A 26986-nucleotide genomic window follows, 5' to 3' on the forward strand; every position below is an offset into this window, starting at 1 on the left:
TTTGAATAAAACCCAGGCATCTGTGATCAGGACTGATTTACAAAGGTGTTTTATTGTGGCAGTTTATTTTCCTTCACTAACCCATGCTGTTTGCTTATTAAGATGTCTGCAGTTAAGTCAAAGCATTTTATATTAGATTTTCTTGGAATAAATTAATTAAATTTAACAATACACATAAACCATTCGTCTCCCATCACACTGTATCATCATAATGTACAGTGGTTAATTTTCTAAAGTGCTGCTGAATCAGACTCATTTTCACTTTTCATCTTCATTTGTGCATTGTGTTTAAAATGAGACAGCTTTGTTGAATATCATCACTGTATAAAATACTTAACTGGAGGATAAATCATTGTCTTTGGCTGTTTAAAATGGTCATTCATGTGATCAGTGACACTTCTTATAATTGACTGCCGTTATTTTCTTGATTAATATCCCTCATTGCTCAGTTTACCCCCTAGTCTTGGTTTTGAAAAATGTTCTTACAGGTTTTTCCTGATCTTTATACTCACCTTTCACAAACTTAGAGCTGGAGGTAAACTGGGCTGCAGTAAAATGCATCAAAATTCTACGATATGTACATTTATTTTCCTTATTGATATGAGCCCTGGTGTGAGAATATTATGCATTATACTGGTACTCTGGATCTGTTAGTGCTACGAGTTCCAAAAGTCAGAACAGAACTGGAAAAGAAAAGCCTTTAAATTTTCTGCTCCACTGCTTGGAACAATTTACAGAACTAGATTAAACTGAAGGAACTGGTCTCTTTAAACACATTCAAAGTCATTTTAAATGAATGGGAAAAGGATAAATCTGGATGTAGATGTTTTTCTAATTGATTGAACTGGGTTCTGCTTTGAGATGCTTTCAAGGAACATTGTTATACTTTTAGAGCCTTTTAAAATAATTGGGGTGTTTTTTTATGTGTGTTCTTATTTTAGTGTTTTATGTACGGTTTTAGAACTGACTTTTATTGTATTTTATGTACATTTTTAGTGTTTTTGGCTGTGATTTCTATTTCATGTAACTTCTGCTACTGCTGTCTTGGCCAGGACACTCTTGAAAATTGATTTTTAATCTCAATGAGTTTTTCCTGACTAAATAAAAGTTTATAATATGACCTTTAAAAGACCTGTAAAGATCTGTAAATTTTATGGCTGCAGTTTTAAAATGATCTTACATGCATTTTTGACTAATAAAAACAATGGAATATTCTATAATATCGCCTGCTTAGAGATTTAAAGAACATTTTGGTGAAAATGCTTACCTCAGGAGTCTCACTTAATGGAATATTTATACTCTGGTATTTCTACTGAAGTAAAGGAACATGGATTATTTTCCATTTCTGATTAATTCAAGTAGGGTATTACTTTTTTTTTTTTTTTTTTTACTTTATTCATCTCAGGTGATTCATACAGTGTTTTGATGGTGGAAGCTTCAGTAAAAATGAAGTTCAAAGTCATTTACTGTCCAGAGGAGACACCAGATTTTGTAGTACACGATCAGTTGCTTCTGCTCCTGGACACATGTAGAAACACAGCTGATGTATGAGTTCAGCCCAGTTATAGTTTAGACTGGGTTTGACATTGTTCTACTTGTTTGGAGTGGAACTGTATTCATAGGCTTCAGTTGTGTGCTGTGCGCTCAGATCAAATACAGACATGACGATTAGAAGACAGAATAAAAGAACAGTTCAGAGCTCTGCCTCCTGTTCATTAGTGAATATCAGTGAACGTGGATGATTCTGACTTTGGATAGCACACACTGAGGCCTGGTGTGGAAATACGTGAGTGTGCTTTATGTTCGATCCCTCAGAATGCAGTTGCATAGTATGTATGTAATATGCATTTGTATAGTTTCATTGTGTTTTTTTCTTTTACCTCCTGAGACACAAGACAACAGAGGTGCCTGTTTTTTGTCTCGAGAGAAAACAGCATGACACAACATTTTTTTTTCCAGATTCATTTTAAAGTTTTTGTATTCAGTGACCATCCTTTGCAGTGGGTGTTTTTTACCCCGCTCCCCAAAGGCGAGGCAAGGGGTACTGTTTTTGGTTCGGTTTGTTTGTTTGTTAACGCTAGCAGCAAAACTATTGGTTGAATTCATACCAAATTGGGTTTATAGATTGCCAGTGATCCAGAATGGATCTGATTACATTTTGGGAACAGTAAGTCAAAGTAAAAAAGTTTTTTATGGATTTTTAAAATCTTTTTTTTTTCCCATTTACCTATTTCAAATGTTTTTAGCAGCAAAACAATTGGTTGAATTTATAACAGACTGGGTTTATAGATTGCCAATGACACAGAGTAAATACAGACAAACTTACTTGACATACTAGAAATTTAGCAGAAAAAATTACAAATAAAAATAAAAATCAGTGACATTTAATTTAATTTGATCTTATTTCTTTTTTAAATTTAAATTTAATTTAATGTAATTTAATGTAATTTAATTTAATTTTATTGAATTTAATTACCTCCACCAGGAGGTATTGTGATCGCTTTGCTTTGTGTGTTTGCGTGTTTGTGTGTTTGTGTGTTTGTGTGTTTGTGTGTTTGTTTGTTTGTTTGTTTGTTTGTTTGTTTGTTAGCAGGATAACTCAAAAAGTTATGGACGGATTTTCAGAAAATGTTGATACTGGCACAAGCAAGAAATGATTAAATTGTGGTGGTCACGGTGGGGGGCCACGACAGATCTGTCTTGGCGGAGGTCTGCTCTCTCTGAGTACTTTTTTTGTTGGTTTTCTTTGGAGTTAAGGAGCCTTTAGCTGTGGTTTCCCTCTGTCTTGCATTACTGTCATTGTCCAGCAGGTGGCGGCAGACAGAAACCTCGTGCGCGTGCTTATAGACATCTTTTGTTTTTGTTTTTACCGTTTTTAGATATTTTATTTTTTCGTGCTCGCCTGTGTAACTGTCTGTAGGAGGAGTTTAATTACAGGTTTTTCTTGTTTTTTTTTTTTTTTTTTTTTCATATATATTTAACATTCAGGGTTGTGTGGATGGTTGGACCCGTCATATGTGCTGTTGTGGGTTATTCCAGGGGGGGGTTATAATCAGGGGGGGTTATTGTCAGGGGGGGTATTATCAGGGGGTATTGTCAGGGGTTAGTGGGTGCATTATGTCAGTGTCCTCACTACACACAGACATGTCCGTGGACGTGGGCTGCTCCTGCTGTGCTCCGGGTCTCTGAGGCCGGGTCTCTGTGTCTTTAAGGCCGGGTCTGAGCACTGTTCGTCGGCGCCTGCTCAGTGGAGCCGCCGGATCCTGGATCAGAGTCCGTCCCGCTTACAGCCGCTCTGTGTGTATGTGTGTGTATATATATGTGTGTGTGTATGTGTGTCTGTGTGTGTGTGTATGTGTGCGTGTGTGTGTGACAGGGTAATGCACGCACTGACGGCAGCCTATTGTTGTTGTTGTGAAGCGGGTCTTTGATCAGCTGCAGACCGGAGGATGAGCCGCGGAGCCGGGCCGGCGTTCCTGCACGGATAGCGCCGAAATCTACCGGCGGACTGACGGTAACACAGCTGTGTTTATGTGCTCTGTAGGCGGTATTTATCGGCTGTTGTTGTTGTTGTTGTTTATTACTATAGGATGGTTTCTCATTAGAATAAAGCAGCTCTCGCGGGTCTGCACGCGCCGCCTGTGATCCCGGTGCTGGTGCCGGAGGGTTTGTTTACCGGGACCCGGATCACGGTGAGCCGGGTCTGGACCGTCAGCAGGACGGATCCGCATCCAGCAGCCCGGCTGGAAACGGGATGCAGCAGCAGCGGCAGCACTCAGGCCTCAAGTTCCCAGATTTACAGCAGCAGCAGAAAAAGAGTAGAAACAGAAAGAGTAGAAACAGTAATATAATCATAATAATCATAATAATAATAATAATAATAATAATAATAATAATAAATTTTATTTATAAGTGCCTTTCAAGACACCCAAGGACACTGTACAACAAGATAAAACAGAGAATCCATAAAATACAAAGAAATAAACAGATTAAAACAAATAATTACTTTATATAGAAATGAAGCTGTAGAATGGAGAGAAACAGTAGAAACAGTAGAAATAATAGAAACAATAGAGATAATAGAAACAGTAGAAACAGTCCAAACAGGACACTGTAGTCCAGGGGTTATTATTCATCTGCCTTTGACACAGGGAGGAGGCTTTCTAACGTTTCTGATGATGTATTTAGCACCTCAAAATATACCTAGAATGAAACAATAAACATCCTGCTCTAGCTCTTAATACATTCACTATTTTTTTTCATCCTCTGGTATTTAGTATCACAACACAAACACATAATGCAGTCTGTGCAGAATGTGTTCCCAGGTCAACTCAGTACAACAGGCTCAGGTAAAGTGAAAAGTATGTAGGCATAACAGTGTAGTACACATTCTATACATTGTACGTAGCAATATCACTTTATCAGTGTCAGTAAATGTAAGCTGTTTTACCTCCCAGTGCAAAATATGAAAAATACTTAATTTCTTACTTAATTACTTTACAGAAAAAAAAACCTCTCTGCTAGAAAAGTTGAAACGTTTTCTAAAATGCAAAGCTAAAATCAGTGATTTGTTAGTTGTTTTGAATCTTTATGTAACCCATAAAGACCCAGTGCTACTTTTGTGTCAGTTCCCACATGAAATTTCCTCTTTATTTAACCTTTGTTAAGTGATTTATCACCATTTCTTATAATATTATCTTCTGTATTTTGCATTATATCAGTATAAATTAGGTATTTTCCTGTATTTAATTTACTGACCATGTAGATCACAGGTGTCAAACATATGGTCTGGAGGCCAAATCCGGCCCACCAAAGGGTCCAGTCCAGCCCTTGGGATGAATTTGTGAAATGCAAAAATAACATTAATATATTAACAATCCTTTTAGTTCAGGTTCCACATTCAGACCAATTCAATCACAAGTGGGTCAGACCAGTAAAATATCATCATAATCACATATAAATCATGACAACTCCAAATATTTCTGTTTGTAAATATAAATATTTTCATGTATTTACACTAAAACAAAGTATAATTTTGCAAAAAATGTGAATAACCTGAAATGTCTTAAGATAATTAAGTACAAGTTTAACAATATTCTGCCTGTTACTAAATGTTTTGTGTATTTGTAGATCCACTGTGATCTGTAAGTTATAGTGAACGTGTAAATGATAAACTGAGGCAGAATACTGTTAAAATTACGCTTATTTTTTTCAGTTTGTTCATGCTATTCACATCTTTTGAAAGGATACTTTGTAGATGTAAACCTTTTCATAATGTAAATTAACTTTTTCACTCTAAAACATAGAGAAAAGTTTGGAGTTGACATTATTTATATATTATTATGTTATTATTTTACTGGTTCGGCCCACTGCAGATCAAATTTAGCTGAATGTGGAACTGAACTAAAATGAGTTTGACACATCTGATGTAGATATTCATAAAAGGTCAGATTAAATTTGAGGGTTATTATATAAAAAACAGAGAAAACTGCAGAAAAAAGTTTCTTTTTCAGTAAAATATATCATTAATTGAACATAAACCAACAGTCTCCATCTACTGTCATAGATCCAACTCCATGGGTTTTACTGGTGAACCAATGTTGTAGAAGATGATGGTGTTTCCACGTTCACTACAGAGCCTCTGAACATCCAAATGGGTCATATCTGATGACCATGAAAAGATGATAAACTGCATTTTGCACTAATTATTTTTGGTTGCCTTTTTAAGTTTCGGTCTCATTAGCCCCTAGATGGACCGTAACACATGTATTGATAGGATTAGTGGATTAACAATTATTAAACGGTTTAGATCAGTAGATGCTTTTGGTCGGTGATGGATGTTTGGGTCTTTAAATGTACAAAGTAAACATTTTCAGAGGTTTCATGATCAATTTCAGTGCATTTTTCAAATTTAGATTTTGGTCAAGTGTCAAAGGTGTTGAATGTTGAATGAGTGACTGTGGAGCCCTTCAGGGTTCACATGGTGATGAAATATACTGCATAGGTTCAGGAGCACTAGGGAAAACTGTTGTCACTCAACTCTATCTGTTGCATCTAGAAATGCATCCTGAAGGTGCATTACACAAGGGAGATGTTTGACATTTATTCTGTGCAGAAATACCACAGAGTTCTGGGAGCAAAGACTCACCTCAGGTTAAGCAAAAGACAGAAGAAATATGAGATATGATTGAATGACTTGACCTTTCAGATTTCAGATTCTGTGTACCAAAGATGAAAACAACATCCAGACTGTTAGCAGTGAAGATGCAAAAGCAGCATCTGTGATGGTCTGGGGCCGCTTTAGTGACTTATGTATGTGTGAAGGTACAGAGGACAGAAGCAAAGAGGTGAAACACCGGTGTTTTCAGCGTCAGTTTGGAATGAGACGTGTAGCTCAGCTGCTCCACTCTGACGGTGAACAAAAATAGTGATGACTTCTGATCAATACAGATTTTTTGACAGTAGCAAAGCGTATAGACACTAAAAAGACAAACTGTGATGCTTTTTAACAGCTGCTTTCACTCCAAAATGGTGAAAAGTAGCCCTTTTACTGTGTGATTGTTGCAGTTTCAGTTTCAGTTTTTGGGTTGGGTTTTAGGCTCCGTTCAGACTGCAGGCAAATGTGGCCTAAATCCAATTTTTTTGTCCATATGTGACCTGAATCCGACCTGTTAAAGACAGTTTGAACAGCACAAATCTGATTTTTTCAAATCTGACCCCGGCCACTTTCATATGTGGTCCTAAATCCGATACGTATCTGATATTGTGCAATGCGACTTCAGTCTGAACAGCCAGGTCGCATTTATCCGACCTTTACGTCATTGAAATGAGACAAACGTCACAATTTTGCATCTCAGGAGTGTTACTTCCGTAAACACAATGCGTGCCTGCGTGGTCACGTATTACGTCAGGACCTGTTTTGTGCATGCGGGTCACTTCAGGGTCACATTCAGTTCATACTCAAAACTGATAGAAGTCACATTTAATGTGTAATATAAACGAGCACACAAAAAATCGGATGTCACCAAAAAATCCGAATTGTGCAATAAGACCTGCTGTGTGAACGTAGCCTTAGCCTAATGTCCATGAGTAGCAGCAGCACAGTTGCCTTTTTGATGTGTTGAGATGGCTCAGATGGTAGGGCGGGTCGTCCAATAACTGAAGGGTTGGCGGTTCAAATCCTGCTCTGTCCATGTGCTGTTGTGTCCTTGGGCAAGACACTTCACCCCCCTTGCCTCCAGTGCTACTGCCCACACTGGTGTTTGAATGTGTGTGAATGTTTGGTGGCGGTGGGAGGGGCGGAGGCGCAGATTGGCAGCCACGCTTCTGTCAGTCTGCCCCCCCCAGGACAGCTGTGGATACAGGTGTAGTTTACCACCACCAGAGGGGGAGTGTGAGAGGGAATGAATAATGGATCCTCTGTACGCGCTTTGAGTATGCGTTCATAGAAAAGCGCTATTTAAATCTAATCCATTATTATTATTACCTTTAATACTGTCTATTTTGTAAAGTCCAGTTTATCTGATAATGGTCTAAATCACAGGTGTCAAACATGCGGCCCAGGGGCCAAATCTGGCCCGCCAAAGGTTCCATTCCGGCCAGTGGGATGAAACAGCAAAAATTAACCTGAACAGTCAAGGTTGTTAAAATCCTTTTGGTTCAGGTTCCACATACAGACCAATGTGATCTACAGTAAAAAATAACAACACAATAACGACAACTACAAATTATCTTTGTGAAAAATTATGTGGAAAAAATTTAATTACACTGTGAAAATATTTACATTTACAAAACTATTCTTTCACAATAAAATGCAAATAAATATATAAATAAAAACAAAGATGAACAACCCAAAATGTGCAATTTTAACAATATTCTGCCTGTTACTAAATGTTTGGTGCATTTATGGATCCACTGTGATCTGTAATTGTGTTAATAAGAGATGTAATGTTGTAGAAATTGTTCAAATTTTGTTTCCAAACTCCATAATTTTAACAATATTTTGCCTGTTACCAAATGTTTATGTAGCATTGTGTGTAATGTACATGTATAAATAATAAGTCGAGGTATAATATTGTTCAAATTGCACACATTTTTCAAATGAAATTTCTGTTTTTTCAGGTTATTCACATCTTTTTTGTAAAATGTAAATATTTTCATACTTTAATTGGGTTTTTTTGTACTAAAGCAAAATGAAAAACTTGGATTTGTCATTATTTATAGGTTATTAAGTCATTATTTTACTGGTCTGGCCCGCTTGAGATCAAATTGGGCAAAATATGGCCCCTGAACCAAAATGAGTTTGACACCCCTGGTCTAAATGCACACTGGGCAGTGGGTAAAGGCTTTTCTTGACAGAGACCATCTGAAGCAGGTAGAGAGTGAATGTGGCGTCCAGTCTCTGAGATCAGGCCTCCACCCTTCACACTGGGACGGCGTCCAGAGCTGCTCTGTGATTTACTGCCCTCACCACATGCAGCCGCTGCCTTGGGCTGAATTTAAAGCCTCAGCAGGTTGTCAGCAGATCTGTGTGAGCTCCTGCACCACCACACTCTCAAAGTCCGCCACACGCCTAACACACATTTTAGGTAGTGTGTCATACATAATATCTTTAATTCTAAAAAATTAGGTTTACTGTTTGGTATGCTGTAAATTCAGTGTCTAGGTGTTTGAAGTCAGTGGTGACACCGACTACAATCATAGGCTATATCTAGAGTTTGTGTTTTGGCTGTCACCAGCTTATGTTTTCAGAGCCAGAATTGACCATATTTGGACATAAGGTAAGTGAAGGATGAAACTCACCAACCTAAGTCGACCACTGACTTACGGATATGGAAAAACTTGAATGAAATGAAATATGTCTGTAACCAAATGCTTTTGTCTTTTATGACTTTGTAATAACAGCTAGCCTATAGTAGAGCTGTATATTTTTTACTCAATAAACTGAAGCTCTGAGAGTCAGATGGAGGGAACAATTCAACCAGTGCACATATGGTCGAAATCAAACCTTATGTTAGCTCTAAAATCTTATTAACAGAGGTATGTGCCAGTGTTACACTCAATAAAGTGACCAAATGAAGTGAAAGTGAGACCAGAACCTCAGTCACCGCCACAAAACCACTAATGAACTAAAAATGCTACGACTCCATAGAGTGTATGACTCACCGAATGAAATGTGGAGCTTATTGTTTACATAGAATTCATCTGTGTTATGGAGTTAAATTTTCTATTTTAAAGAACAATTCTGACAATCCATCCAAATAACAATACTATCTTATAGGCTTTACATGCTGTGGTTGTTCCTTGGCTACAGTTTATAATCATCTCATTTATTATATTCATTATGTTAATTACCAAATTTGGTAATTTGGGTAAGTTTGTCTTCTAGTCTTTGGTTTTGTCCGAAAGTTAGACATGTTGGAGACATTGGACAAACAGAACAGAGAATGAGAGTCAATGGAGCGACATTCTTCTTAGTCTTTTAATAGAATAGATTTTTATTATAACAATGAAAATCAGTTTAGCAGCTCTGTTCTGTTAGCAGCAAAACACTTGACTGTATAAAAATATCACACAAAATACTGAAAAATATGGGCAATGTGCAAATCTACAGGATAAAACATGAAATATACATATACTACTAAAGTACAACTAAAAACTCCTGAAATATACAAAAAGCTAACTCCATATACCTCTAATCCTACTATGTCCTTAAACCCTTGTCACACCCACAGTTACACATTGAATACTAACACTAGATCTTCATTCTACCCACATCAGCTCCAACTCTGAATAAATAATGAAAGGTCTGCTGCAGGTGTGAACTGATCACTATCAGCCTGCTATCTTTGTCTTTAACTGCAGCTCTTTGTTCTCTTCCTGTTGGGAATAACAGAATTTCGCTGCATACGCCTGCTGTAAAGACACTTCTAATCCACATCATGTCCAGATTTCATGTGAAGTCCTGATGTCGATTTGGATCTGTACTGAGAATGTAGATTAATCTGGATTAAGAGCTTCATCCCTTTGTTTGAGAGGTTTAAGCAGCTGGATTGTGTGTATAAGTGCAGAAATGGCCCAGGGATGTCAACATATCATGTCAAAATCATGGATCGAGAAGGTGTGGATTAAATTATAGAAACTGTACAGTTTGAGTGGAAACGTGATGTGAAGTTTAATTGGTCTAAATATGTGAGTTGACAGAAACACAGTCAGTTAAATGGAGGTTAATACCAGTGTAAATACGTCATTTACAAGGAGAGCAGTGCATCATGGGTAGTGTGTGGGTAACTGTTTGTATATTATTTTACAGTGACTGTTCATTAATACCAGACAGACGTCATTATTTCCTACTTTTATTTATTATTTTATTACATTTTGATGAGTTGTAGGAAATGTTTTCATATAATTTCAGAACAATGAGACATGTTTTCTTACATTTAAACATTTAGATTAATTTACATATTTACAACTAAAATTCACTTCTTCAGAAAAATATGGAGAAATACATGATATAGCTCACAAATGTGTTGATATAAAGAACATAACATCTAGTGCCCATCCATGAAGAGCTGTGCTGAATGTCAGTACTGTCTATATAATGTAAGTTTGTGTAAAGGCTGCAATTAACAGTTATTTTGACTTTCATTTAATCTAGAGATTATTGTTTCCATCTATGACATGTCCAAAAATAATGAAAAAATAATTGCATTTTTCCTAAATTCATCATTATATATATATATATATATATATATATATATATATATATATATATATATATATATATATATATATACACACACAGTATAATGATGTATAATTAGAATCCCTCTGTTTTTCTTAATCCAAGAAAAATATTACGCTCCATCTTCCCAAGATTTTGAGTTACAACCTGTAAAGAAAGACTGCAACGAATGATCATGTTAACTATCAGTTAATCTGCTTATTATTTTCTCTATTAACTGATTAACTGTTTAATCAATAATGTGTCATAAAATGGTGAGAAAGTGTGTCCCAAGGCCCAAGATGACATCTTTAAATGACTTATTTGATTATTGAGAGTCATGGCATCAGAGAATTTTGGTTTTCCTTGAAAAATAACTCAAACCAGTTATTGATTATCAAAATACTTGATAATTGATTTAACCCATAAAGACCCAGTGTTACTTTTGTGGCAGTTCCCAAATGAATTTTTCTCTGTTTCTACCTTTCTTAACTGATTTATCACCAATTTCTTTATAATATTATCTTTTGTATTTTGCATTTTTTGGTGTAAGTCATGTATTTTCCTATATTTAATTCACAGATCATGAAGACGTTCATGAAAGCTCAGAGTAAATTCAAAGTTAATTCTATCAAAACAGAGAAAAATGAAGAAAAAATTACTTTTTCAGCAAAGATCTTGCTGCCTGAATGTAAAAACAAGTGTTTCCATCCTCTGTCATTGATCCAACTCCATGGGTTTTACTGGTGAATCAATGTTGTAGAAGATGACGGTGTTTCCACGGTAACTACGGAGCCTCTGAACGTCCAAATGGGTCATATCTGATGATCATGAAAAGATGACAGACTGTATTTTACTGTATTATTTACATGGGTTGATAGGATTAGTGGATCAACATGTATTAAACAGTTTATATGTATAGATAGTTTGTGTCACCGGTGGCTGTTTGGGTCTCTATGGGTTCAAAGCCGTCAACAAATCCATTAACTGTTGCATCCCTACTGTGAATGCTGTTGACATAATGGGTTAAAATAACAATCCAACAATCCTTATCTGCTGACGAATCCTGTTGTTTTTCTTTGTGTCTTTTTCTGCAGATATTGACATGAAGAAGGACATAGAGACTTTAATAGCAGAGGAACGAGCTGACATCATCCTGAAATATGCTGCGGTGAGAACAGGACAGTCACTGCTGTGATGAGCTTACACACTGCAAAAAAAAACATTTTCCAGCTTCTAACAGGAAACATGGAAAGAGAATAACTTTTGGGAAGCTCTGAGTCAACAAATATTGTTTGTCATCATGTGATTTCTCTCTGATTAGTGGGAAAAAAACAGAGATTTCTCTGCTTTGAGTTGTGCTCCAACTGCTGAAGCTGTGAGAGGGGGTGTGTGTTCAGTGTAGTGTTGTGTGCTCTTTTATTGTTGTTGTGTGGTATTCATCTGTAGGAGGAAGACTTTTCACTTGGTTGTGGTTTAAAAAAAAAACAAGACGCATAAAGAAGACAAACAGAATCTACAGTGTGGGGCCCACATATTACTTACCTCATGGGGACATGTACACAGTTTTATACAGTACAGTAGGAGGACTTGGTTTTTCTTATTAAGAGAAGAGCCAGGTGTTGATTTTGCTTATAACATAGATTGTAAACTTTGAGGGTTAGATTAGATTTAGGTTAATATAGAATAGAATAGAATAGAATAGAATAGAATAGAATAGAATAGAATAGGATAGAATAGAATAGAATAAGCTTTATTGTCAATGTAGAATAGCATTGTACAGTGCAATGAAATTTGGTTTTATGTTCTGTAAGGTGCTCAAATAAAATACAAACATCAATTGTAAAACAGTCAAGAATTTAAAAAATAAATAAATAAAAAAAAAAATATATATATATATAAATATATAAATATATATATATATATATATATATATATATATATATATATATATATATATATATATATATATATATATATATATATATATATATATGTGTGTGTGTATGTATACATATATATATATATATATGTGTGTGTATATATATAAACAATCAAGTAAAATATTACACACACACACAAAAGTGATTCCAGTGGCAAACTGTGCAGGATGTATAGGTGACAGTAACAACTATAATGTGAAGTCTTTTCAGTATTAATTGTTAGTGCAATGTCCTGAGTGTGGGTTTTGTTACTATTTACAGAGCAAAGCTCCAATATTGGAGTAATGGGCTGATTTACACCCCCATCCCAATTGCCACTACCCATAATAAGGGGGGATAAGGTGTGAGACAGTAAATAAACTAAACAAAAAATGAAGAAACAAAAAAATAGAAGAAATAAATAGATCTAGACCAGAGAGTAAGTAGTTGATTTAAAGCATCCCATTTGTCAGATTCTGCTGCTTGGTCGTGACCCTTTGGCGTCTGTTGTCAGTTCCTTGTGTACCTCCATAGCGTCCCTTTTCAATGTGGACGATATCTTTGTTTCACAAGACAACATTCACCATGAGATGTTGTTAAGTAACAACCCTCAGAAGGAGGTGGTTGGTGGTCACAGGTGGTGTGGAGCACCACACATTGTGGACTTAGACACAGGAGATTTTGTGTTCAATTTCATTCTGTTCATGTTAATTTTAGGCATAAAAACAGCTTGGTTAATGTTAAAAAGGGTTGGCTGGGGGTGGGGGGACTGGCTTAAATACAAAAGAGAAAGAAAAGAGAGACAACACAAAAATAAACCACACCATAACCATGGTATTGTGGAGATTTCTTTCAGAGTGTCCCCTGTGTCAAACCCCCCCCACCCCACCCCTCAAATACTGAAATATGACACCCTGAATAAGCATCAGTATATGATAAGTTGGGAGTGAAAATATGTAGGGTGTGATTAGGGTAAGGGTAGGCGTTAGACTTAGAGGTTAGAGAATAGAAATGAAATCTCCAGGAAATTTAAATAAGTTGGTGTAATGTCCCCTTAGCACTTATAAACACAGTGTGTGTGTGTGTGTGTGTGTGTGTGTGTGTGTGTGTGTGTGTGTGTGTGTGTGTGTGTGTGTGTGTGTGTGTGTGTGTGTGGAGGAGTGTGTAGGAGTATGAGAGTGTGCTGCCAAAGTGCATTAATAACAGGTTGTGTAATAGTATGTTGTGGTTTGGTGTGATTGCAGAATGATGAGCAGAAATCTGAAACTCAAACATCCAGATCAGACACAACAGTAACGCACGATAAAAGCTTCACAGATGAAAAACATCTGCTGCTCGTCTATATTTATATACTGTGACCATGCTCCTGTAACACTTTTTCAGCTGCAGCATTAATTCAGTTTTGTTAAAGCTAGAATATTTAACAAAAGCAACTAGATCTATGTTCTATATATTATTGACTTATATATTAAGATTATATAAACAGTTTTCGTCGATGCTAGAATGGATCAGCTGCTGTGGTCGGTCATTACAGTTTTAGTTGCTACAGCCAACAGTTAATGCTTGTCATATAGAGCCAAACCAGTTCAGAGAGTATTTCTTTTATTCTCTTGTGGATTTATGAATTTAAACACTGGCACAATAATGTACGAATCATAGGAGGATATTGTACTTTATTACATTAATCTGGGAGCTTTAGTGGCCAGGTATTTTTGGGTAGAAGTAGAGCTACTGGTCAGCTGACTGAAAGTTGATTAGAAGCTCTGATAAGAATCATTTCAGGTCATTTTTCAGCTAGAAATAGAAGATATATATATCATTGTATATATATATGTGACTTCATCATTTACTTGTCATGCATTTTGATAACACTGGGTTACAAAAAAATGTTTTTTGCAAGTTGTCTAGGTTTTTTCAACTGAATTAGGACCATTTTGCACCGCTAAATCCAAAAATGACATCTGTTTTTCTCAGTCAGGTCAGGTTTTTTTGCTCATTTGATTTGGAAAAATTTGATCTTCTCACAAAATTGATTACATTTTTGTGACTTTATCAGTTGATTTTTTATATAGTTCTCACCCAAAATAGGTTTTAAAAGAATAAAAATAATTTTCTAACAGGATTCCTGTTAGGTACAATGGTGTATTCACCGCAGATGGAGCAGAATACGTCAGGCTTATTTTTGCAAGATCTTCTAGTCGAAGCCATTTCATTCACCTGTAATATTAAAAAAACCATTAATCATAAATTGGCAAAAGTAAAATCTTCAGAACTCGTTTATTGCAAGAAATATGACAGAATTTTGTATCTTATGATGTGAAAATGCCCATAAATGTAAGCAAAAATGTTAAAAAGCCAATATGTAGCAGAGTTCAGAAAGTTGACCTGACTGAGCAAAATGAATGTGATTTTTGGATTCAGCACCAAAATGATCCTAAATCAGCTCAAAAAACTTAAACAATAAATTTGTTGTTGACCAGTGTAATTTAGATTTTTTTGTTTGTTGGATGCAGAAAATATCATTGCGACGGTGCCACTTAGAGCTCAAAGTCTGTTATTTAGGCCGCCTTCAGATCAAAACATTCAATTAGAAACTTCCATCTGCAACTGACCTATGATCTTAACCCTCCATGTACTTTTCACTTATAATTAATCCCATTAAAACACATTAAACCTGAAAATGGTAAATGTCCCAGTATCTGTATTTTTTGGACAGCTTCATTACAATATAGTAACGGCTAATTAGCTAGTCACAGTCACTCCTCCACTTCATCCATCAAATCATCACATTTCTGTTACTCCAAGTGGCAGAAATTGCATTCTGTGTGTATAAGGGTGGTATGTTGTGTGTTTGTAGGGCCGACAGGGTGAGGTGGAGATCGACCCCTGGGAGGATGCAGACTACAGCATCTATAAAGTCATCGACCGCTTTGGCTTCATGCAGTGAGTCTCTGCAGGTTTATGTGCACGCTGTAGCATTTGTGTGTCAAATGGTGTCACCTTTGAACTGATTTGTTTCTCTTTCATTGTTTCTCAGTGAAGAAGAGCTGCCAGTCACAACTGCACATGAAGAGAAGGTAAGAAAGCTAACTATAACTGAAATGTGTATCCCGCTAGAATATTATAACGGAGCCTCTGGTGTCATTGTCTACACAGGTTGAACCTTTTTCTTCTACTAGCATAAACATAAACTCCATCTTACTTCACTATTTTAACCCTTTCATGCATGAATTATGAGAACCTTTGTCAAGATTTTTTTCTTGAGTGTTTTTATTCCTCAGGCATGAAAAAAAAAATGCACTTGAGTTTGTTTTAGTTACAAAAATGTCCATGCATTTAATTTTTTAAGTAAAGAAACGTGTTTAAAATCCAATATCAGAAAGTGATAGAAAACAATGAAATAAAAACATTTTAATCCTGCTAATCTGATGTTTTCTCACATTTTAACATATTCTAATGCTAGTTATTACTCACTTCATGGAGATAATATGCAAAAAACTAGAAGCACTCGGAGAGCGCAGACCTCCGCCAAGGCTGATCAGTGGGCCCCCCCACCCCCGATCACCACCAAAATTTAATCATTTCTTCCTTATCCCATTTCCAACAAACCCTGAAAATTTCATCCAAATCTGTCCATAACTTTTTGAGTTATGTTGCACACTAACGGACAGACAAACAGACAAACAAACAAACCCTGGCAAAAACATAACCTTCTTGGCGGAGGTAAAAAAAAAAAACAACTTTTATGTCTTACAAATAACAATTGATTTACACTCAAACATGTTAGTGCAGATCAGGTTTATCATTACTGTAACCAAAATTACAGTAATGGTATGAATGTCAGTGTATGGGATGATGCGTAAGTGTCCACTGTGTTGGCTGATATGGAACTAAAACAAAAACCAATGAATATACAAGAGAACAGCTGGAGAAGAACTGTCCAGTGTAGTGACCACTATGCATGAAAGGGTTAATGTGGTGTTCTGTATTTGATTCCCCATTAGATTAGACTTTCTGCATGCATGGAGGTTAAGATAAGATAAGATAAGATAAGATAAGATAAGATAAGATAAGATAAGATAAGATAAGATAAGATAAGATAAGATAAGATAAGATAAGATAAGACTTTATTTATCCCAGCGTGGGAAAATTTCACAGTTAACAGCAACATACATTTGTGTTCAAAATAATAGCAGTGTTCTTCAAAATGTGAGTAAAGCTCAAAATCCTTATAATATTTTTATTTCCATTCATTGGGAACACTGCACATTATATTTTACATCAAAACATGAAGAAAAATGTATCAATATTTTAATTACTTTACAGAAAATGAAGGAAAAAATGATATTGGGCAGTTCAAAAAAAATAGCAGTGTGCATTTTTCATTACAAACTCAAATATTTACTCAATAAACTGAAAAAAAACTTTAAGATTTAGCATTCCTGTGAATCACTAAACTAATATTTAGTTGTATAAGCTCTGTTTTTGAGAACTGCTTCACATCTGAGCTGCATGGAGTCGACCACCTTCTGCACCTGTAAACAGGTATTCCAGCCCAGGAGGATCTAACAACCTTCCACACTTCCTCTGCATTTCTTGGTTTTGCCTCAGAAACAGCATTTTTAATGTCACCCCACAAGTTTTCTGTTGGGTTAAGGTCCGGGGATTGGGCTGGCCACTCCATAAGCTTCATTGTGTTGGTCTGGAACCCAGATGCTGCTGGCTTCTGGTGTGTTTGGGGTCGTCGTCTTGTTGAAACACCCATTTCAAGGGCATTTCCTCTTCAGCATAAGGCAGCAGGACCTCTTCAAGTATTTTCATATAAGCAAATTGTTCTATGATCCCTAGACCTGTAACGGTACACAAAATTTTCGGTTCAGTACGTTTTCGGTTTTCAAAGCCACGGTTCAGTTTTTTTCGGTTCGGTACGGGAAGAAAGTAAACCCCTCAAAATGTCTATTAGTGCATTTATGAATTTTTTAAACATTTTTCCCCCAATTTTTGGAGACAACAGAATATAGAAAAACAGGAATAATATAATTCTGCTGCTACAAATCAAATAGAAAATAAAATAAATTATTAATATTACTAAATGTATTTTAAACATTAGTATTGCACTTTTCCCTGAAAGGTAGTTTCGAAAAAAAACCCAAGAAAAATCTAGTTACAGTTCTGTCAGTTCACATTCTGCATAAAAATAAAAAAATTCCACATGAAGTGCAACATTAACAAGAGGACAAACTGGTATTCTGTTGAAACAAACTGAAGAGAAACTTTGACAACACAATGAACCAAATTATTTATTTTAGGACAGAGAACAAACTGTGTTGTGTGACTGTGTGCACGGGGGATTTTTTTTTTTTTTTTGTCGGAGCCGGGGGGTAAGGGGGCACCAGTTATATACCGGGGGGTGCGGTCCATAACTAACGTAACGAACACTGTTGTGAAACTTTACATACTTTCAACATTCTATTTATTCCTCTATTATACAGTGTGCGTGACAGACAGACAGACAGACAGACAGACAGACAGACAGACAGAGCTAGTGTCAGTGTTTTAGAACTACCGTAGTTCCTAGGGGCCAAACAACGTCTGTCTTATCACTGTCTCTTTCCTGGTTGTTGTCTTTCACCTGAACTTGAACTGATCCAAACTGGACTGGACTGATGGTGGAGGGTCTGCAGTCTCTTCCTTCCAGGTTCACATCATATTTGTTTGTTTTTTTTAACCTTATATCAGCTGTTATTTCATATTTTGGGTCAACGTGTGCGTCCTTCCATATGTCCGTGTGAAACTTGCGCAGATTTAAAGTTCCGCATCGAACGACGTCTTTCTTTCCTTTTTCTTTTTCTCATCATACTGTGCCGTTTCAGTACAGCTGTGCACCGAACCGAACAGCTGTGTATCGAAACGGTTTGGTTCGGTACGTGTACCGTTACAGGCCTAATGATCCCTGGTATGTAATAAATAGGCCCGACACCAGAGTAAGAGAACCAGCCCCATATCCTGATGCTTGCACCACCATGCTTCACAGTCTGCAGAGTGGACTGGAGCTGGAATTCAGTGTTTGGGGTCCGCAGACAGTTTGTCAAACGACCTCCATTGCTGTTATTTTGAACACAACTGTACAACAGAGAAAAACACAGGTAGAGAAAAACCACCAATGAGTGTTTACTCAGGGGGGGGCTTTACTGACAACAGTTGTGTAGTCTTATGGCTGTGGGGATAAACCAGTCCTATTAAATGACCCGGGACATTTGATATAAATCTGAAACTGCTGGCAGCAGGATGAACAGGTGTGCTGTGCTGCTGACGGGGTTTCACACTGTGTTCCTGTTTCACAGTTAAAGCAGCTGGAGGTGGAACGAGCAGAAAAATGGCTGAAGATGGTGAAGAAATGGGACAAATACAGGAACAGCGACAGGGTGAGTCAGAACTCACACATCACAGACCTGATTTTATAACATTTGAGAAGACTTTTATTATTAGTGGTAGGTGATAATTACCCAGAATTCCTGCATGATCTCTCAGTCTGATACAGCTGCAACAGAGTTTAGTGTGATCTTCAAATATGAACAATTAAGAATCGTTATTTATCAGTAGGGTTCAGACATGCACGTGCACCACACACTGAAATTCGTCTTCTGCATTGAACCCATCACTAGATCATTCATGCATGCATCACACACTGTGTACTAGGAGCAGTGGGCTAAGTTACATGTCTTGCTCAAGGGCACATCCGCCAACAACTCTCCGCTTGTCCAGGGAGTCGAACCGGTCGGTCACAAGTTGACTTTCCAGCCGATTCTCACATGGTCTTGACATATGAGTCAATCTGAAAGATATTTTGAAAGAAAAAAACCTCTGCCCACATGTGAAAAGAGAAGTGAAGTGAAACCAGAACATCTAGATTCTGTTCCAGGAGTAGGAAAACACCGCTCGAACATCCACAAATATTTTGACTAAATCAAATCAGAAAACATGCAGTCCTGGAACTTTACACAGTATATGTGGTGAGGTTCACCCCATGCATTTTCATGTTTTTGTCTTTTATTTCAAATTTAAATAGCAATGTCATTTTTATTCAGATATAATTTTTTTTAAAAATATTGATTTAAGTAGCAGTTTACTATATTTTATACTTAGTGTTTTTATGGGATCAGCAGGAGTGACGCTCTATTATGTTGTGATTAGTTAATTCATTACATGACTGCTTTTATTACTACTATACTAACATTGTGTGCTAAAACCTGCAAATGCTAACATACCAAATACATCTTGTGCATTAGCTTTAGCATCAGCTTTAGTATCTTGAAGAAAGAGCAAAAACACACACAGAGGTATTTACCCTCTTGTTGAGGCTGCAGAGGTTATTTGTTATATTATCACAAATCATCTTAATACACTGCTAAAACCTGACAAACACAGGCTTTATATCACTTTCCTCAAAGCCACCAGACTCCTTTGACACAAAAATAGTTGAACCATGCACACAGGAATGGCAGAGAATTTCTGTCTTTGTCAAATGAGTCTGGCTCCTATAACCATATCCATATATACTACACACTACACACTGGTTGAACTTATTCCAGTTTTATTTTTTAGTTTTACTGTTCATACTGTATATTACCATAATAATAATAATAATAATAATAATAATAATAATAATAATAATAATAATAATAATAATAATGGATTAGATTTTATATAGCGCTTTTCTATGAATGCATACTCAAAGTGCACACATAGTGGATCCATTCTTCATTCACTCTCACATTCTCCCTCTGGTGGTGGTAAACTACATATGTAACCACAGCCGCCCTGGGGCAGACTGATGGAAGCGTGGCTGCCAATCTGCGCTTATGGCCCCCCCGACCACCACCGAACATTCCCACACATTCATACACCAGTGTGAGTAGCAGCACATAGCATAGTTCATAGCAAAATTCTGCACTTTTTCTGGATCCTGCTTCAGTTTTATTTTTAGCTTGATGATTTTTTGCTCCACTCAGTTTTTTTTTTCTCACTTTACTTTTAACTTTTAAGTCTCATAAAAGGGACAGGTATTGCAAATTAGCATTCACTACAAACGCTATTATATTTCCATCAGATTGCTGCTTTCAGTTTGTGCAGACTGTAACTGTCTCTTTCAAATGAAGTGTGAATAAATTAACATTGTATTGTATTGTATTGAGAGAACGCCTCAACTTTATATTTTTCACAAGCTTGTAACACCAGAAATGCCATAAACTTTGAAAATTAGAAAACTGAAATCCTGGCTCATTTGTGGCTGTTTTCGTAAAACTCTTGTATTCTTGCTGTCCATACAGTACTGGTAGATAACACTAGCTATTCTCCCCGGTAGCCTGTTAATTCATATCCTTCGCTTACTCTTTGTAGCTCCTCTGTTGAGTGAATATGCTCAGTAAAGGTGAAAACCTTTTACTTTGTTCCTGTGAACACGGTCGTAGGCGGTCAGTAGGCGTTCACAGTTTCCAGTGACTCACAGTGCTCACTTTCCTTAGTCTCCTCTACTCTGTGTCGTCAGATGGTGAAGCGGGTGTATAAGGGCATCCCCCTGCAGCTGAGAGGCCGAGCGTGGGCCCTGATGTTGGATGTGGAAAGGGCCAAGAAGGACAACGAGGGAAAATACGAGGTTAACGCTCATACGACCATGACTGTACATGATGCACTTATCTGGAGGCATTTAGATTGAACACATTTCATGATTTATAAATGCATCAAAGCCCTGAAGCCCCCCCACTAGACCAGACTAGAGTAGACTAGACTAGAATAGAATAGAATAGAATAGAATAGAATAGAATAGACTAGACTAGGATAGAATAGAATAGAATAGAATAGAATAGAATAGGACTTTATTGTCACTGTTACAGGAACAATAATAACACTGGGTTACAAAAAAATGTTTTTTGCACATTGTCTAGGTTTTTTCAACTGAATTAGGACCATTTTGCACCGCTAAATCCAAAAATGACATCTGTTTTTCTCAATCAGGTCAGGTTTTTTTGCTAATTTGATTTTTTTTTTTTTAAATTTGATCTTCTCACAAAATTGATTACATTTTTGTAAACTTTATCATGGTCACCAAGTTTAATACCAAAATAAGATTGGTAAGCACACTTTATGAAACTTGTAACTTGATTCCTGTTAGGTACAATGGTGTATTCACTGCAGATGGAGCAGAATATGTCAGGCTTATTTTTGCAAGATCTTCTAGTCGAAGCCATTTCATTCACCTGTAATATTAAAAAAAACAATCATAAATTGGCAAAAGTAAAATCTTCAGAACTCGTTTGTTGCAAGAAATATGAAAGAATTTTGTATCATATGATGTGAAAATGCCCATAAATGTAAGCAAAAATGGTAAAAAGCCAATATGTAGCATAGTTCAGAAAGTTGACCTGATTGAGCAAAATGAATGTGATTTTTGGATTCAGCACACCAAAATGATCCTAAATCAGCTCAAAAAACTTAAACAATAAATTTATTGTTGACCAGTGTAATCAGTTCAGCAGCTCCGTTTCATTTAAGCAGCAAATACTTGAAGTGCAAAAAGACTGTATAGACCAGGGGTGGCCAACCCTGGTCCTACAGAGCCACTATCCTGCATGTTTTAGATGTTTCCCTCTTCCAACACACCTGACGGTCGTTATCAGACTTCTGCAGAGCTGGATGATAGGCTTATCATCTGAATCAGGTGTGTTGGAATAATGCTCGATCTAAAACATGCAGGATAGTGGCTCTCCAGGACCAGAGTTGGCCACCCCTGGTATAGACTGTAAAAAAAATCATACAAATTATACCAAAAAATATTGACTATATATAAAATTAAAATACTAAACGTGGTACTAAAATATACAAAAAGCCAACTCTATACTATAGATGGAAGAAATATGTACGACATATAATTGATATAGGTAAAATTATAAAAAAAACAAAACAAAACAAAACATGCATGAGTTGTGATTATTACACTGAGGTTGTTGTATAAACTGAGGGTGGTGGTTATTCAGTCGGGGGGGGGGGGGGGGGGGGGTATAACTGCTAAAGTTATGTATCTACAGTTGTATGAATTCAGTGATTCTAATCACTAAATCGTGTTCTGTGACATTTATTTTAACTCAACTTTCCACTTTCTGTTTTAAAACCTTGAGTCTGTCTCCTCTCAGTATTTTAAATAAGTTAATTATTTGTCACAGATGAATTGACCTGTGTGTTTCCTGTCAGAAAATGAAGGAGCAGGCCAGACTCTACTCCTCTGAGATCAAGCAGATTGACCTGGACATCAACAGGACTTTCAGAAAACACATCATGTTCATGGATCGCTTCGGGGTTAAGTAGGTGTCACGCTGAGCTGATTTCACACATGAAACTGCTGTTCAACAGATTTATCGCTCATTTTGTAGATGTTCAAAAACATGGGGCAGAATAACTTCTGCTTCTTCTTTTCTTTGACATTGATAAAGTTCAAGTTTAATACAAAACACTATAATATTAAACTGATAATGTATGTATGTTTCATAGTTTTAAATAAATAATACAGTGAAATTTACATCACAGTAATAAGGTTTATTGTGTTTCTTACAGCTATAAAGCTTGTGAACTGTTAAATATGCCCAACTTTACAGCACAGATACTTGTTTACAGTCTAGTACAAGAATGGCTTTAGTTGTATTAGTATTAATAATAATTCATTTCCCTTTTTGTGCAACTGTACAATGAGGTTTTGTATTTTTATTGTTTATTGGATGAAATGTACAGCTCTACTGTGGTTAGACGTCACACTAACTGTATGTGTTAATGTGTATCCACCAGCTGACATGACCTGGAGCCATTTGTTACTTAACAGTGTAGTTGGTGTTTTCAGTGAACTAGCATTAGCTTGGACAGTTTCTGTACTCCTTCAAACTTCTTTTCTTATTGGATCTGCTACTGACTTTAAAAAACCAAGATGGGATTGACCAGATACCCACCATGAGTCCAAATCCGCAGTCCACAAACCAGTAGAGGACCAAAGTGCAGACCAAGGTTATTATCATTAACGAAAACTAACGAAATGACGAAAACTAGAGTTGTAAAAACATTTTCATTAACTGAAATAAATAAAAACTATAATTAAAAGAAAAAAAACATAACTAACTGAAACTGTCTTGTGTGTTTACAAAACTAACTAAAATGGTTAAAAATTATGGATAAAATTCCCTTAGTTTTCATCTTAGTCAATGTTGGATTGATATGAAATCGATTTATTTCCCTCAAGCAATTTTAGCTGGCGGCACCGTATGATATTAAACGGACCAGTTGGTCACTTGTGGTTTCCAGTCGTCTTCTGGTCCTCACTCTACCTGGAAACATGGAGACTAAAGTTGGGAGAAAGCAGCAGAGTCCTGTCTGGGATTTATTTGAATACGACGACAGAGAAGAAGAGAAAAGAGATAAAAAAAAGTAAAACTAAACTAAAACTAAGCATTTAGAAAATAACAAAAACTAATAAAAACTAGCAAACTTGCTCTAAAAACTAATTAAAACTAACAGAATTAGACAAAAAAAAGTCAAAACTAAATAAAACTAAACTATAATGAAAAATCCAAAACTATTATAACCTTGGTCTTGACACATCTGTTTTTGTGCCATAGGACATTAATTGAGAAAAAAAATCTAAGAGAGGAGGTATTTTTATTTCACCAGCTGATCAGCCATGTGCTGTTGTGAAGGCGCTGTGTCCGGCGCCATCTTCGTGTTTGTCGTCATCTTAGCGAGCAATTTTTTCACACATCTTCTCTGATGAAAGTACTGGTTGGATTTATTTCAAATTGTATATGTTGCTTCCTCGGGACAGTGTCTACAAAGTTTGTTCACAATTTTGAGAAATTTAGATTTTGGATTTTTGATGAATTTTTGAAGTATTAAAAATTTGTCCTTTACTTATAATGGTCCATATTTTATGGCGTATAACATGGAAATGGTTAGAGATATCAAAATAGTTTCTACTGAGTACTGATAGGAAGTCATATATGGACTTTTATTTCATTAGTTGAGTTTTCCTCCAGTGGAAGTACCACCCACTTCTATTAGGAGATTGATCTTCATCCAGACCACAGGACTCTACCACAGCGCCAGAACCTGACAACCTCAAATTCAACTTGTTATTGATTGTTGATCAAACGTGGCAGTGAGATACAGGGACATTGGTCCTATTTTTTGATCCTGGTTCAATTATGCATCATTTATACATATGATGTTTACCCATTTAAAAGATAATTTTAAGTTAAGAAAGTTGCAGTTTACTGATAAATAGTTTAAGTATTAGACTTAAAATACTTAGTTTTAAGAATGACACATCTGAAAGTGACCGTGTCTGGCAGCCGTTTTGGTGACGTGTGTCATGTACAATCAGAAATAGAGTCAGTTGAGCTGTTCAACACAAAACTTGATATTTCTCTATCATCTTTGACACAAACAGTCTTGTAAAAATTCCTTATAGATTGAAACGTCACATATGTACAGTGACACGATTACTTCTGAAGTGTGGTCCCATGGAGCACATAGCACGTATAGGAAAGGGCCTCTCTATGCATATTTTATACAATCCATCAATATAATCTAAAGGCGGGTTTTAAAGAACATTTAAAAACCTTTGTCTTGATGTCAGTAAAAACCTCCTGCCATCGGTTGAACTGTTGGCCTAGTACTTCCTCCACAGTTCATTCCCTAAATGTACAGATGACCTGTGACCAGTTGGTCTTCAGAAGGAGCCTTTCTTCTTCAGGTTAAAATCACAGGATTTTTCCAACTGTATCCGTTTGATCTGTGACCCCCTGTTGAACTTGAGCAGAGGTGGGAGGAGGTATATGAGGAGGTGGGTGGAGGCAGGCTGTTGGATGGCGGTGGGTTTGTTTGGAACCTGAGCCTGTAACAGGGTGATGTCACTGACAGTTTAATAGACCGCAGGCCTGTTGGGGAGCCGCAGTGGAAAGTCTGGGACCACAAACCCCCTCAGCATTTACTGTAGTTCAACAAAATGAAACCAGTTACAACAACAGTGTCCAAGCAGCAGAAGTGACGGGCTGTTCTCTCTGTGTTCAATATTTCTCCTCCACTTTTTCCCTGAAAGAGCAGAACAAATATAAGTGACAGTGTGACATCATTCACTTGTATCTGTTACTTCACATATTCTCATCCTTTTGCTCCCTGTCTCCTCTTTACAGACAACAGTCGCTCTTCCATGTCCTCTCAGCGTATTCTGTCTACAACACAGTAAGTGTCTCTGTTTACAAATAAAAAGTAAGTAAGTAGGTAAATTTTTATTTATAGAGCACTTTTCACAGACAGGGTCACAAAGTGCTTTATCAAAACAAATCAAAATCAAATCAAGTTTACAGAAACCCAACAGAATCCTCCAGGAGCAAACACTTGTGATTGGTGACAGTGGCGAGAAATAGAACATTTGTTCCTTTTAGAGATGTGTTGATTGTAATATTCTAGGCTAAAAGTTTCTTATTTTGTGTTTGTTTTATTTTTTTTGCTATTTTTGTTTACCATCATCTATAATAATCTATATAAAAACGATTTTCAAAATCTTTCAGCGTCTCATCACACTGTCCTTAAATGAAAACACATTCACTCATTCACATTCATTGGTGAAGTGTCATTTTGATTTTTCTAGTGCCATCCAATAAGTCAGATAATGACCAATACTGATGTTCTGCAGACATGTCTTTTTTTTTGAATTAGTGTAATAATAATGTATTTTTTATATCTAATTTTCAGAATATAGATAAACTGATTAGCAGTTGGGCTGATTTTTAGATCCAATATTCAACATGTTTGATATTTTTATTTTTTCCCTCATAAAGTGAATGGCTTTAAAAATGCTCTTTTTTGGCTCTGGTGAAGGTGCATCTGTTATTTCCATTCTGTGGTCTTCAACAATATCTGACTGGTTACATGTCAAGAATATTTTCTAGAAAATAATATTTATTTACTTATGTATTTGCTGATAATTCATCCAATGTGAAAAGAGACAATGTTATTATAATGAATATTAATAATAATATTAGTGAGTTGAACTTTGGGATTGGATTTGAGAGTCAGTTTAAAGGCGTCACATTACAATTTAATGTTAATTTAAAACTTAAAACAGATTTTTTTCAAAAATTCAGTTTTACTTTGATTCCAAATGTAGCTTACTAGTTTCACTGATTACCAGTTCTCAGAAAAAAAAATAATTGGCTGGTATATTTTCCCCTTGTTTCAGGGAATTAAGCCTGTTAAAATGTTTGTTTATTTGTATTCAAGTGCCACATTCACAGTTTTATGA

At 36.3% G+C, this 26986-nt stretch overlaps 1 protein-coding gene across 1 annotated transcript in view; it reads left to right on the forward strand.

Annotated features, from left to right (window-relative positions):
• Positions 1–3313: 3313 nt before the first annotated feature.
• Positions 3314–26986, forward strand: part of LOC115412373 (USP6 N-terminal-like protein) — a 28985-nt gene continuing 5312 nt past the window's right edge. Inside the window, exons 1-8 of the mRNA XM_030124866.1 lie at positions 3314–3514; positions 11821–11894; positions 15503–15588; positions 15683–15722; positions 18990–19070; positions 21194–21301; positions 22894–23003; positions 25875–25923. Coding sequence (XP_029980726.1) covers positions 11829–11894; positions 15503–15588; positions 15683–15722; positions 18990–19070; positions 21194–21301; positions 22894–23003; positions 25875–25923 — 540 coding nt within the window. The 5' untranslated portion in view covers positions 3314–3514; positions 11821–11828. The remainder of the gene's footprint in view (positions 3515–11820; positions 11895–15502; positions 15589–15682; positions 15723–18989; positions 19071–21193; positions 21302–22893; positions 23004–25874; positions 25924–26986) is intronic.

The sequence above is a fragment of the Sphaeramia orbicularis genome, chromosome 3 (assembly GCF_902148855.1).
Source record: "Sphaeramia orbicularis chromosome 3, fSphaOr1.1, whole genome shotgun sequence".
Taxonomy (NCBI): Eukaryota; Metazoa; Chordata; class Actinopteri; order Kurtiformes; family Apogonidae; genus Sphaeramia; species Sphaeramia orbicularis.